At 36.1% G+C, this 15,899-nt stretch overlaps 1 protein-coding gene across 5 annotated transcripts in view; it reads left to right on the forward strand.

The window, feature by feature from the left end:
- The window catches only part of LOC128858239 (uncharacterized), a 129,878-nt gene that overhangs the window by 93,151 nt on the left and 20,828 nt on the right, over positions 1-15,899 (forward strand). For all 5 annotated transcript variants that reach the window (XM_054094332.1, XM_054094333.1, XM_054094331.1 and 2 more), the window contains exon 4: positions 14,883-15,107. In XM_054094332.1, the coding sequence (XP_053950307.1) occupies positions 14,883-15,107 (225 nt within the window). The remainder of the gene's footprint in view (positions 1-14,882; positions 15,108-15,899) is intronic.

Genomic DNA, 15,899 nt, shown 5'->3' on the forward strand with positions numbered 1-15,899 from the left:
TTTTATTTTTGACGAAAAATTTACGGCTAATAATTTTTGAATTAATTCTGATCATTTTTTCACAGCGCATAAACAGCACTCGATTTTATTTTTGAACAAAAAAAAATCCTAGATCTATGGTTGTAGTTTCGGAACAATACAGGAAAACTCAGAAATGTATTATTATTATTGATTGCAAAATTTAAAATCTCAAAACAATGATTAAATACCAATTTTTTGATAAATGTTATAATTATTATGGCCCCTAGTTAAAAAACATTCATATTTACAGCCGAATTAATGTAAATTTCAAACGCCAGACGGGCCACCCTATACATACTTTTTATTAATTTTCTAACTTACTGTGCTTACTACCTAACATAACGAAGTTTAATTGATAGTGAGTGCGCGAGTGGAAAATATTGAGTTTCTTAGAATGAATATCTCTTGCGGACAAGTAACTTCATATACACATATATATGTACATATATGTATGTACGAGTATGTATGAATGTAGATAGCGCCATATAAATCTAATTGCGCGCATGTGCTTTAGCTAAGCACAAAACCAACAGCTTAGGGCTATTCGGAATTAGAATAATAAAAAAAGTTAGCGGCACGCATTCACAAAACCACAATCCACAGGCATTCAAAACATTTTTACTTACAACTCAATTCCAATACACATTAGATATGGCCGAGTTGGTTTATATACTTTATTACACACATATATTTAGGTAAATGAATAAAGTTTGTTTGTATGTCAGCGCATGTGCATGGCGCTCGGTTGGCTGCACATTACTGGAGGGAAAATTATTGTATGTTCATATAATATATGCTATGCCTGTATGTATGCTCGTCAGCTATTTTGTGATTCAAGTGAATGCTTAAACTATTGACTTTTGGTTAATAAAAGTCTCCCACAAAACCTTATATTAAGATAATCCAATTTATTTGGTTTGCAGCGCAAAATTCTTAAACAAATTGTAAATCGCTTCAAGGTGGCATAGTTCAGGGATTTTGGGATATACAACTACACTGCAGACTATTGTAAGTGGTTCAGAATTTGGACTAAACACATACAAAATTTTATTTGCATTTAATATTGTGTGCCCCAGCTTATGACCAATTGTATTCTTCTGCATTACAGTGTCATCAGTTGTAACTTTAAAGGACTCCGTAACATTCCGACCGGAGGAGCCTCCTCCCACATATAATTCATGCCAAGTTGCATAAAGTGCAAACTAGCTGTACACCCCTTTATGGTTACATAAATTTCTATTCGTAAATGAAAATCTAAAACATTATCATCATTAAAGACTTCTTATAGATATGCAGTACAGGAAGTACGACAAATATTTATATTTTAATTTATAATGCAATATTTTTGGTCTTCTAAGCAAAGTTTGAAATTACTACCGAACGAGTTACTAGACATGTAAGAACTTCTACGAGGTTGTTCAATAAGTTTTGCGGTTCAATAAGAAAAATATAATTTTATGGCTTGAAATACACTTTGTTTCTCGGCATAGTCGTTCTGAACATCTATATACTTGTTCCAATGAGAGCCCAACCTATGAATTCCATCCCTGAAGTGAGAATCTGGAAGGGCTGCAAAATTCGCTTCCAAGTTGACATTATCATTATGTGAAAAAATAAATATGCAAAAGTGACCCTAAACTAAAATTTTCTATAAATTGACTCGCATCAACCCGATTATACTTAGCAAGGATTAATTACTCCGGAATTTACTGGATATTTATAATTGACACTTAGATTCTTTTTTGGGTGTTTGACCAAGCTGCTCTTCCTCTATGTGGAATGCGTCTTGATGTTTTCTTCAAATGGAGCGGCCTACAGTTTTACGCAGCCTCTGAGCGGCAGATGAATTTTTATCTGAACCTTTTTCATGGATATTGGAATATATTCCAATAAATTGTATACTGGCTTAAGATTTGATTCTTTGATCTCAAGATTTTTGAAAGGACCTCGCCTGCTCTTAGCTGCATTGGCTGTCATTGATATTACGAGACTTATTTAGTATCCTTCTCAAAAGTTCACAGAGTTACAAACTTGTGATCTAATATAATGACTTGTGAGCATCACCATAGCATTGACCAAATAGTATATCCCTCTTTAAGTACATCTACATACTTTTCTATAATGAGCTTACATATTTCTATAGGATTTTTAAACAATCGAATTTCTTGCAGTTCAGCCAGTAAAATAGCCAATTATAAGTAAATATTAACTATCGTTTTACTTGCTCCTTATAAATTTAAGTATCAGTGCGAAGGCACCAATGCACAATGTTCTTGCATTGCTGAGAAAACACATAAACACATAAAAAGGTATGTTTACAGTTTTTTTTTTTGATAAATTGATGAGCGTTTTAAAGCTAATTACGACATATTAGAGAGATACCTTTTAAGGCACTTGCGTATAACTGTGTGACATAACAGTGCCAAATATTATAGCAGGGCTTATTTTTCTCCCATTTCACCACTGCGGTAGTGTTTCTGTCTATGTATCAATTTTGACCAAAGCAGCTGCTACATAAGTGCGGCACGATGAACTGACACATACCCAGATATATATAAATGTACTATATATACGTTTATCTGGATGTTTGTGTATGCGTAAATTCACATGAATACATATGTATATATACACCACATTTCCTTTCAAAATGCCCCAAATGTTAACAACAAATTGGTGTCATGAGATTTTTTCTTTGCTACCAATTTGGATACAATCACAAACCGTTGTAAAATACAGTCGAACTTTAGTTATGGCCAAATTTATACACAGCTGCAAGTAACCAAGTATAACTTTGTCACAAGTCAATAAACTTTTTCAGTTCAAAAAATCTATACATGTCATTGGAATCCCACCACCACCCCCTGCTATAGTGGTGATTTGGCGTTTTCAGTTTCAACAAGCCATAGCTACTTATTTGCTATGAGCTTCCGTTGAAATTTTTTTTTTTGTTTTGTTCTTTCAGCTTTTTATTTTCTATGACAGTATTTAGAGGCTTAAATTTGGTTTGCAGCTGTGCTCTACCACCTGAATTGGTCAAAACCAGTATAACAAAGTGAATGGATTTCGGTCAGAGTATGGAATCATTTGAGTGGCGTAATGCTAATAGGTTCTACCGGTTATGGAGCGATAAGGAAATTAGATTGGTTTCAGAAATATTTGTAGAGCGGTTGTGTCCAACGTCAAGTATGCCATTTTTGCAAATGTGTTGGGAACATGCGAATTGAAGAGTTTTCTTTTTGCTTCTATAGTTACTAATTGTACAGATTACTGATTTTTATCTTGTCGTTTTAAATTTATTCATGCATAATTTTTAAAGTATTTCCCAAATAGCCGTGGTTCTTATATGGAACATAGGGTCCTGTTTTCGCACTGGTAACAAAGAAATATTTTTGATAAATATAAATACTAATAAAACACCAAACGAGGATGGCACTGGTCTGGAACCCGCAAGGGAGAATAGGTCGCGGGCGACCAAAAACTCTTTGAGAAGGTCGATTATGCGCGAACTTCTGCTAGTTCTCATGGGACGGTGCAAAAACAACACCACGAAATCGTGTACAATGGTAGAGTCTTATCGAGGCCCTATGCTCCCGAGAGGAGTGAACAAGGAAAAAAAAAAATAAAACAAACGAAATCGGAAGTTTGCCGCTAAGGACTACGTAACAAGAATGCGCAATTTCGCATGGGGTAGGACACCTTCAAATGAATAGGCAAAAGCAATTTTGAAGTTTCAGGTAAGCTTTAACTCAAATTTTGTAGCAAACATTTCAACATTAAGGCTCTTTTAGAATTGATTGTCTTATGAGGAAAACCAAGAGTATTTTAAAAAAATGTTGATCGAATGTATCTCGAAAGTTTGTCTAAAGGTGGCTCCCAAGAACAGCATATCGATGAAGAATATTTGTCGCAAACCCAAATATGGATTCTGATGCTCAATAGTGAAAGTGAATCCGGCAGTGATAACATTGATAATGAAGGAGCAGTTGCCGCGGTTAATGACATTTAGTTCAGTAGCAAAAATGGAAGTAATTGCTATAAGAAAACTAATACTTTTACTCGTCAACGAGCCCATAATATCATTGCAACATTGTTTGCAATGGGGCACCATCCAATTACAAACTATGAAAGACCAGTTGAAACATTTTTTTGCTTTATGAGCTCGTCGGTAGGAAAACAAATTTGAAGGTTTTCTAACAAGAAAGCAGACAACTTTTATCGTCAATGGGACGGCAATAGTCCAAACGAAAATTCTGTAATTTAAAATGCAATTACTGACAATCAGTTCACAGCGTTTTTAGGAGTTTTACCTGCGTGCTTTGGGTACTCAAAAGTTTTCGCAAGAAAAGCTAAGCGAGTATTGGAAGTAAAACGGTTCCCTCTTTATCTAGCGACTATGTCTAACAATTGCTTCCAACCATTTTTGGGTTTCATTCGATTTGACAATCATGTTACAAGAGTTTCTTAACATAATAAAGATAAAACAGCTCCAATGACCAATGATTAAATCAAAGTTAAATACGCATTTAAACCCTTACGAATCCATAACTGTCGGTTTTTAAATCAACTCACTTAAACCGTTGGCGAACCATTATGTATATAAGGTCAACAGTATCATTTAAAAACAATGAGCCAAAGTAGCTAAACCTTGTTGTATGCCGAGCAGGACAGTGACAAAGAAGATGTCTTCCTACTCCTTGCTCTTGCTTCTGCAATAGTCGAAATAAGGTGATTTCAATATTTGAGCTTGTGGACCTAGAAGACAATGGTCTGTGATCAAAGCAACTACATAGAGGCGTTTTTCCTTGACCGATGAAGTAGCGTCTTTGAGCGCCTTGCGCCCCATTTTGATTCAATTCTTTTTGGAATATTACATGCCTGACTATCAACACATCTCGTGTTAGCTGATGTGATAATGCTACTTGTTAGGCGGGGAGGGGTATACCTTCAATCTCCATTCCACGAAGAGGTAATGCTCTCTCTCGCTAATTTGTTTGCCTTACAACTCCATGGTAGGTCACTATGCCCTGGCACCGACATCAAATGGATGCGGAAATATTCCGCCATCTCGTTAAAAGGTCATGGAATTATTAACTTACTTTTCAAGAAATAACTGTAGACGGGCAACTATTCGAATATCGAGGTCGCATCAAATTTACTCAGTATATACTTTCGAAACCAGCAAAATACGCTATAAAGATTTGGTTGGTCCGCGATGTACTTACTTCTTATACTCTAAATAGTCACATTTAAGCCAGAAAAATTCAAAGCTTCCAGAAACCGAGAAGTATTTTCCAGCGAATTTACACAACTTTTACCATCAAATTATTTGAAATGAACTCCTTTTTGGCTTCAAAACAAATTTTTTGTCCTCAAAGCGGAAGTTTATACAATCAGTGCGCTTTTAAGAATTAATTACCGATTGAAGTAAAATCCAAAGTATTCCTGTGGTGCAAGAGATAATGCAATTTTGTCCCTTACTGTATTTTGTACTCTATTGGAAAAATTTCCTACAGCTCTAAAACAAACCTCCCTTGACCAATTTGTGAATCAAGGTTTTATGTTAGCTATTTAGCACTTTTTATGTTAGCTAAGCAAACAATTCAAACAACAGCAACCGCGGACATCAGTGGCGTGGCGCTGCCGCACCTTTGATTTAATTACATGCACACATACATACGTACACACATATGTGTGTGGCGGATAGTACAATATATTTACTTATATAATACAAAATAATAAAAGAATTGTAAACTATTTATAAGAGCGCATATAATAACCAGAAATCGGTTATTGGTTTGAAAAATAGTGCTGCAACGTATAGCTGTGTATTCATTACTGTGCAACGTTTACAGAAGCAAAATGCTTGCAACATTTATTCAAGCAGTCTCGCATGCATAATGCACTTACGTTAATATGTACTTTATGCAAGTGGTTAATGCGACTTTCTCAAATAAAGTCTAGCCCATAATTTGCTTGCGGAAATTTAAAAAATATATAAGTGCATGATAAACAATCCATCCCCACTTCAACTCCGCAGTTGCCACTCTCACCGAGTGACAGGTTTTAACCTTTGTATTTTACTTATGACGATTTTTGCTGTAGTTTCTACTACCAAGCTACGGAAGCCAGATGATTTAAAGTAAAGTTTTTATTAAATTTTAGTTAAAAGTGCAGTCTCGCATGTGTTTTCCAAGACGTAAATCCCAAATCAATCTTCTATTTCCCCTCATCAGAGTATTCAAGCACTTCGCTTCCAAGAGTAATTTAAAAAGGTTCTTATACGCATCTTCGTTACAGAAACAACTTTGCACACCAACTGGCCATCACAAAAAGAGTCATGACTTCAAAAGAGACACCTGCATGCAATCGTAGATCCTCCATCCACATGGGACACTGAAGCCTTCATTATCCTTTCAGGAAACTACGACGTAAAAGACCGAGTATCTGTCATTTTTCAAAGCTGGGCGATGGAATGCCAAAGCATATTCTCGGCGATTGTGCAGCATTAGATAAATGAAAACTTACTTATTTAGGTGAGAGGACTCTAAACCCATTATATTAGAACAGAAAGCCTGAGAATCTGCTCAAATTCATTAGAAGCCATCAACTACAGGCTCGCGCTCAAGTGAAAAAGATCACATCAGTAGTTCTAGTGCATATGGCCTAATAAAACTAAACCAGCCATCACTTTAACTCTATAATCCTCTCCATGTATAATTATTTATAAACTATTCCTACTCTCGCTGGTCAAGCTCTCTATTATACCACGATCCATAGCTTCAATAATAATAGTAACAAAAATTAATTAATTAATTTAATTTAATATATGGAAAATAACAATAAATTATTATTTTACAATAAAAAAAGGAGCACTAGCTGCCAGGGCTTACGGCTCAGTAACAAAAATATTTTAAGAAATTTGTGAAACACACGATATTAGGCGAACAAAAGAGTAAATTTAGATGGTCTTACCACAGACTGAAAATATATTCGAATTTAAATAAGCAGCAGGATGTTGTACGTAGAAGCTCATTACTACGTGAGTCCATCCCAAAGGAGACATAACACTGCTTTATTAGAAATCTTTTATAGCTCTTTTGTTGGTATTGTTGGGGTGGCTGAGTTTCCTTAATTAGAAGACAATTAAGGGGCGTCTAGCGCCGTTTTAATACCAGAATGCTATGCTGCTTTGGTGACTGAGTTTACAAGTCTGAAATTTCGCCAATGTTGCTGCGGAATAGTTCGTAGTCTTGCACTTGGTAAACCAATTGCAATTATAGTAAACAAGGGCTTTATTTTCTTCTATTCTCTTCAACTGCAGCATATGCTGTTGTATGATATATAAACGTACTACCCTCCCTCGAGGTGTTAGATCGACTGCATCCAAATAGTTGATACGTAATAGTCAAGCATTACCACGGACGAAGTAATACATATCGTACTGATTGTGGCATTTTTGCAATCCAGCCGACGGTCGGCTAGTCTAGGCTTCTTTGGACCACTGCGCGAGATAGACCCATGAGCAGTATTTTCAAACGCACTTTCGATTTCCCAAAAGACGTACAGGGCAATCTCTTTGAACTCGTGCACACTTTGGATCTTAGTTACCAGTGCTGCAGGGCCGAATCCTTTTGCCTTTCCCTTCAACGGTTGCGCACGTAGTAGGAAGAAAGGGATTAAGAAAGCATGTGTACGTTTATTAACAAAAAATGGTTACAAATTTAATGTTCAAAATAATAGCCATCACTAGCGGCACATTTTTTCCATCTCTCAGGCAATTTGTGGATGCCGCGCCAAAAAAATTGGCCATCTTTGGCCGCAAACCAATCACCGAGCCATTTTTTGGCTTCTTCGTGAGAATTGAAGCGCTGCTCGGAAAGTGCGTGGCCCATCGATGAAAATAAATGATAATTGGAAGGCGCCAAGTCGGGTGAGTAAGCCGCACGAACCAGCGGTTCCCAATCGTACGTCTCCACCAATTCCCGGGTCGCTCTTGTTCGATGTGGCGGTGCATTGTCATCAAGAAAAATTACTATGTGACGCCATAGGGCATATTCTGGGCGTTTTCGGTGTATCGCGCTGTTCAAATCGGTCAATTGTCGTTGGTAGCTTGCACCGTCAATTATTTCACCTGATTTTAATAGCTCATACCACGCTGGTCCCAGAAAACACACAGCATTGCCTTGCGATTTGGTTTGGCCGTTGTTTTTGGCTTGTGGCCGGGTGGACCATACGATCGTTTACGCTTGGGATTGGAGAAATACACCCATTTTTCATCACCCGTAACGATTCGATGCAAAAAAGACTTCCTTTTGAACCGGGAGAGCAGCATTTCACAGGTGGTTTTTCGGTTCTCTTGCTGCCTCTCAGTCAGTTCATGCAGCACCGATCTTCCGACCTTTAAAATCATGCCTATGTCTTTCAAACGTTTGGAAATAGTTTTTTGGGTCACTCCCAACTGCTCTGCCATCATTTCTTGCGTTTGACAGTCATCTTCATTCAACAATGCTTGCGATTCGGCGTCCTCAAACTTTATCGGTGGCCGGCCACGGTCCTCGTTCTCCACGCTAAAATCACCACATCGGAATTTTTCAAACCACCTGAAGCACTGTGCTCTACTTAGAGTATGTCCAGCATAAGCTTCTATATATAAGCATTTGATGAGCTTGAGAACCATTTTTCTTCAATTGATAACAGAAAATCAACAATGTCCGCAAATCGTAGTTTGAAAGCACGAAATTCGACATTTTTAGGAGCGACAAAAATGCATTGTTGTATGAAACGTAGCAAACAATGGAGTGAATATTGTTGAGAAATGACAGACAAAAAAAACAAGACATTTGAGAAGGTTTAAAAATACTCCTGCGACATTTATGGACTAATAGCTGAAAGTTTCATTTCATAAGACATTAGAAATAACAGATACTTTTGTTCAAATACTTAGAGTCTATTCCTAGTACTAAATGGCCAGTGCAATGGATAGATATCGACACCATTGGGAAACGGTTTTTGTAGTACACCAGCAGCATCCCTTCACAACCATGCCAAAGTAGTTTGTGCACTTCTCTTTTTTCGACAGTGTAATTTAATGATGTTGAAAGTTTCAATGGGATTTCCTCTTTCGCATCCACTTCCGGCTCATTGTGTTTGCTCGTCTGTATGCAAATACGTGAAAATGCGCGCGCAGACGCACATTAACAACAAAAACAACAACAACAGTCGCTTTACTATGTAACTGTTACAGCTGTTTATACAGCAGTCGAATGCGCTAAGAGTCTTATTTTCGCTTAATGGCTGGTTGCACGATATCAACAAACATATTTAATGTGCACAAGTTCGCCAAGAGCTTTCTTCAACTGTGTTAAAAATTTATAAAAGTATGAAATTGAATTCGGAATTCAGGCATTGATTTTGTATGCTAAAAATTTCAGTGCTACAATTGCGATTTAAATTTGCCATTTCATCCATCTTTTATACCAATTCATGGTAAAGTAATCGATGGTCACCATGTCGAATAATTCTGAATTTTGTTACTCCAACATGTTGTACTTTATATCGTTTCTGGGCCTAATTGAATTACGCACATGCTTTAATTTAATTACCATACGCCTAGTGAATATTTATGACAAAGGCTTGGAACACGTGCGCAGCATTTTTCATGTTATTACAAGCAATTTGCGGCAAAAGTCAATCAATATGTATAAGTACAAGTACATGCATGTAAAATAATGTACGGAGCGATCAAATAAGGGCCATCTATTCTATTTGTAGTAGCAAATACCCTGCATGCGCAGCTCTGCCGTTGAGAAAAGGTGTATGTGAAAGAGCAGTGAGAAACACAATAACAAATCGGCAGATTTAGAAATCAAAGAGAATGCATTAACATCTTGGCTTTGCCAGTTTGTATAAGTATACGTTTAGTGAAGTTTGGCATATGAAAAGTACTTTTTCCTTTTGTTTTTACTATTTTAATAGTCATAGGAAATAATTTATAAATTTGATTGATGTAATATGATATGTAAGTACATCTATGTTTTTGTAAAAGAAAGCGATCCATATCATGTCTGATTTCTTGCAGTTTAAAAGTAAATTTTATGGTTATTTATCACATTTCGGCTTATATGAAATCCTCCTTCGTAAATTAGTGCAATTTATGACAATAAAATCATTTCAGTAGAAATTAGCGTCGAAATAGAAATACCCTTGTACAAATGGGAGCTCTTTGTGCACGTGCGTACGAGTACATGCATATTTGGCATTTTATTTTAAAAGATGTGGGCGTATCATCTTAATGTAGTTCATGGAATTATAGAAAAACTTTAGCAATGCTTAAAGATTGGGTAAAGTTGTATTCTCATCAAGTTTACCATTTAACCATCTTGGGGGTTAAACCACTTCAGAGAGTCCATTACTTCAGAGAGCCAAAACTACAATAATATTATATAATTATTTTTGCGGGAAAACAATGAGGGATGAAAAATATATTTATTCGTTATTATTTTATAAGTAATTACTTGTAAAGATAAAAAAATGAAGAAAAGGTTTCTTTAATTTTAGTAAAATGTGTTCTAATTTTTAAACTTCAAAGAATTAAGAAAAAATGATGGACATTTGTTTATAGCTTAAAACGTTTATAACTAAATTATGTATTCCAAAAAAAAAATCGTACAATTTTCTCTAGATACTGCTATGTTCAAGGTGTAATTAAATTTTCAAGTAAATCAATAAATACCTATAAGAGTTCCAGAAAAACACGCATAACGTCTTACTCAAAAAAAAAATTTGTTTGAAATTTTTCAGAAAATTTTGATGCAAATAAAATTCGCTTAATATTTCAACCACAGCAACAGCTAGCAATCTAACTTTTTGCTTGTTCTTTGCTTGCTTTTTCCCAAAATAATAGAAGTACGACATATTTCAAAGCCTTGAATATTTATTTATTTCCCATTTAATTTTTTATATTTTTTTTATCAAAAATCAGTTTGCACTATGACAAAAACCAAATAACTCAAGGATTCTAACTTTGCACAAAATTTAAAAAAATTTCAAATAAATTTAATCAAGTTTTAATCATTTTGGAGAAAATCTGGGAGTGGAGTTTTGTTCAGTCCATATAACTTAATATCTGCCCGTTTAAAGTAAGTTTAATAATAAGTTATAGTAAGTCCGTTTAGCTCTAAGTTAGCTCTGAGTTTTGAGAGTCTTTTTGGTTGAAAGTGTTGCACATTTTCATCTATATAAAAAACAATTCGATAATTCGTTATGTGGAAGAAAATGGCAATTCTGACTAAAAAGTTTGAATTTTTTTTTAATTTGGAGCATAACTTGAAACTTTTACTATATAAAGGGTGGTTAAATTTTAAGGGTCGACACCGTTGGACTTCTTGCTTTGGGGTTATTTGAAAGAAAAGGTGTACGTCGATAAGCCAGCAATAACTCAAGGACTAAAGGATGAGATAATTCCACACATTAACGGCATAGAACCTCAAGTATGCCTCAGCGTAATCGAAAATTTGGACCATCGGACGGAGGTGTGCCTACGAGCCCGCGGCGGCCATTTGGATAATATTTTGTTCCATACTTAATTGAGGCAACTTAATCAATATAGCATACTTTACCAATATTATCATAATAAAGATAAATGATAATAATTTCTTAAAAAAATTGTATTTTATTCAAAACCAACACCGGCGCTTAAAACTTAACCACCCTTTAGTTTTTGTTACAGCAAAAAAAGTTAAAAAACAAAGCAAAACAGTAGGCAAGTGTATTGACCTTCAAATTATTTATTATTTATTTATTTTTATTTATCTATCTTAAAACTTAAACCCGCGTAGGGCATCCAAAAACAAAGCATCAAGTAAAATTAGTATTTATTTCTATATTATACAAATATATAAATATCGAGAAAGCTCCAGCCAAAACCTTGCAGATGTTGTTGAAATAAATGAGAGCCTACGCAAAAACTGGATCAATAGGTTGCCTTATAAGTCTTTTATTTTTTTTACCGGTGGGCTTATGTATTTTATTCATATGATATAATAAATACTAGGGATTTTTTTTATATGGAGTTATGTTGGATGATGACCGCCAGTAAAAAAGAAAAATTGTCAGAAGTCAACGCGATTTGTAAGCACCTTCAAACTTCAATACGTTGAGATGAGGTGCAGAGTTTTGAGTTTTGTGATCTTCCGAAAAAATAAAACTCTTAAGCTATTCCTCGTTTCTGAGAAAAAAAATCAATAATAAAATAATAATAAAATAATCAGTTATATTTTCCTTCAAAAAAGTAAAATAAACAAAAGGATCACTATTTTCGATCAAGAAACGCCCAAAATGGTAATTATTTCAGAGCTGATCATTAATCCTGCTTACATACGACTGATTTCTTCCCGAAGACGTTTAAAACGCAGGCAATTTTAAAACAATTTTAGTTATTATTGGGAGGTTGAATTAGTTTTAAAGGTTTTTTTCGAAGATTTGGGGCTTTATTGTGAAAACACGGTACAAAATATTTTATTCGAAGTATTGGCCATCGCTAGCTACAACTTTCGCCCATCTTTCGGGCAATTTCCGGATGCCGTTTCTCCAAAATTCTGGCCGCTGCTTGGCTATCCATGACTCAACCCATATTTTGGTAGCCTCGTACGAGGAGAACCGCTGGTCCGCCAAATCGAGACTCATATGCCGGAACAAATGATAATCGGAGGGAGCTATGTCTGGACTATACGGCGGGTGGGGTAACACTTCCCAGCCAAGCGTTCCAAGGTATTTTTTGACAGGTTGAGCGTTGTCATGTTGCAAAATAACCTTGTCGTGCCTTTTTACCGTTTCCGGCCGTTTTTCTTTCAATGCCCGGCTTAAACGCATCAATTGCAGTCGGTAACAATCCCCCGTGATTGTTTCGCCCGGTTGGAGCAGCTCAAAATATACGACGCCGACCTGATCCCACCAAATGCAGAGCATGATTTTCTTGCCGTGAATATTCTGCTTGGCCGTCGACGTTGATGCGTGGCCGGGCAAACCCCATGATTTTTTGCGTTTTGTCGCTCGATCAGCAATTCGCACGTAAAAAGTCGCCGTTCGACGTCGCGCAGCTTCAACTCGTACGGGACCCAATGCCCATCGCTTTTAGACGCTTGCAAATGGTTGATTTATCAACGCCCAATGATTCAGCAAGCTCTTCTTGGGTTTGGCACGAGTCCTCGTTTACCAATTCCCCCAATTCCGCGACCTCGAACTTTTTGGGCTGGCCAAGACGCTCCTTGCCTTCGGTGTGAAAATCACCACTTTTGAATCGTCGAAACCAGTACTCACATATTGAAATCGACGGAGTATGGTCTGGGTAGGCCTCCTGCAGCAATTCACGGGCTTGGGCTGTATTTTTTTCAAATTGAAGGAGAAAAGCAAAGCTTCCCGCAAATTGCGTTTCGACGGCACGAAAGTTGACATACTCGGAGCACGAAAACACTGCGTTGTTTATACTTCAACGAAATGACAGATACTGATAAACAAAGCCTAGGGATGAGGCTTTGTCATGAATATATATTCAGTATTGCCAACGCGATAAAGTGATAAATAGCGCCATCTGTGTGTCACCTTTAAAACTAATTCAACCTCCCATGATGAAAATTGCTTATTAGTATCCTTTTATATATTATTGCGGCCGCCGTAGCCGAATAGGTTTGTGCGTGACTACCATTCGGACTTCAGAGAGAACGTAGGTTCGAATCTCGGTAAAACACCAAAATTAAAAAAAGGTTTTTTCTAATAGCGGTCGCTCCTCGGCAGGTAATGGCAAACCGCCGAGTGTGTTTCTGCCATGAAAAAGCTCCCCTTGTAAAATATCTGCCGTTCATAGTCGGCTTAAAACTGTAGGACCCTCCATTTGTGGAACAACATCAAGGCGCACGCCACAAACAGAAGGAGAAGCTCGGCTAAACACCCAGTGGCAATTGTAAATCGCTAATAAGAATAAGAATCGTTAATAAAAAAATAAAAAATGTTGAGCAAAAATTAGCACTCGATGAATCTGTTTCAGCTTTAAGCAAACTAGTATAGCTTGTCATAACATTATATTTCTGAACAATATAATAAAACATTTATTGTTATAATTGGTGACAAATTTTAAAGTCTTAAAATAATCAATAAACATAATTTTTTGATAACACTCCTTATTGGTACGGTGCCTGGCAGGCATTATATTATTAGCTGATGATTAAAGTTATTGTACTAGCATACCTAACTCGTTTCAATACGCCTAACTTACATATGTACATATGTAATTTGCTCGGAAACTCTTTGAAGTACGTAAATGTTAAGTAAGTGCTGACTGGCTTAATCATTGGTTGAGTTCAAGAAACCATTAACCATACATCCTGCTCAGCGAAAAAAACATTCATAAAAGCAAATTTCAAAGCAAATCTCCGAACGAAACAAGGCTATTACTTAAGCACTTATGTGCTCAAGCTTAAGTAGTCGAGTAAATTGCAAATAAGGATATACGCTACTTTTATGAATCGCAAGCAAGCGAAGTACTCGATTTGCTGCCCAAACGAACGACGCTCACAATTCGCTATGACTTCACTTGATTACTTCGCCTATGAAACACGACCGAGGGCTAACCAGCTGGCCCATTGTGCAGCTCTGACCACTTCATTTCGGGCTGCACGGCAATATACATAAAATCATAACTTAAGCTTCGCATTTATTAAGTTTTGTTTTTGTTTTTTTATCTTATACGAGTATTAGCGTGTTCCGATGCTAAAAAAAATCAGTGAATGTAAACTTTAAATTTATGTTGTTGTTTATGATAAGCTTGTAAAACACACACTTTTATAATTTTTCTCTCTTCTTTTCAGATGTTAAAATTTCATTACCATAGTAAAAGGAAATTTAAAGTGTCCATACAAAAGAAATATTTATCCAAAATGGGCGGTTCCCCTGCTTTGTGGTGTCTGCTGCTAGCGCTGTGTGCCGCAACACAGTTCAATGCCGCGCAAGCTCAATCGAATTATGTGCAGCAAGGCGATAGCGGGAACTACACAACAAATGGCTTGCCCGAGGAGGCGACACTGGATGGAAAGGTATGTCTTCAGTTTTAAATTTTCATATTACTTAAATATGCGATTTTATCAATGTTTATCATTGTAATATTTCTCGGACTCCCCTTATACGAATCCATGTGTGAAAACGAGTATCACGAAATAATTGGACCTGGTAGGTAGGTTATCTTGAATTAGAAAAAACTCTGTGAAATGAAAGGCAAAGTAGTGGAGAGTACATAGTGAGCATGAATAAAAGTTGGGTAGTAGGATTCATTTTTTGTGAATGTTTGTAAATATTTGAGAATCAGATTTAAGCAAACCCAACTTCTTGCGGTAATAAAATATTTTTTTCCAAAAAGTTATGCTCCTCATTCGCATCTCAAGCGATGGACCTGACCATTGATAATGTGATTTTGGACTTTTGAAGTCATTTTTGATTTATTTAGTTTATAAGTTAATCGTCCATTATATGATAATAACATTCGAAACAATCCAAATTTAGGAAAAAAGAAATAATGATAATAAAACAATAAAAGAAAATGTTGCATTCTAATAAATGATCTTCATTATGACAAAGAGTGTCATTTTATAGCAAGGAGTGTCATAGAGTTTTTCACAAAGAAAACTTTATGTCACTTTGTGTCAAATGATGGTATTTCGTGTCAAATTACCAACTTTATGAGGCAGTCTTCTATGCTGCCGGTATCCAAACCTGCAGGTTCTTCAGGGCCTATTAACAAAATATAGTTTAAAGCCCTACGTAAGCAGAACATCTAAGGTGTAACTGGTGATATAATAAGACCCCATTATCTTTTAAAAAGCCTTTATGCA

This window comes from Anastrepha ludens, chromosome 3 (genome assembly GCF_028408465.1).
Source record: "Anastrepha ludens isolate Willacy chromosome 3, idAnaLude1.1, whole genome shotgun sequence".
In the NCBI taxonomy this organism is placed as follows: domain Eukaryota; kingdom Metazoa; phylum Arthropoda; class Insecta; order Diptera; family Tephritidae; genus Anastrepha; species Anastrepha ludens.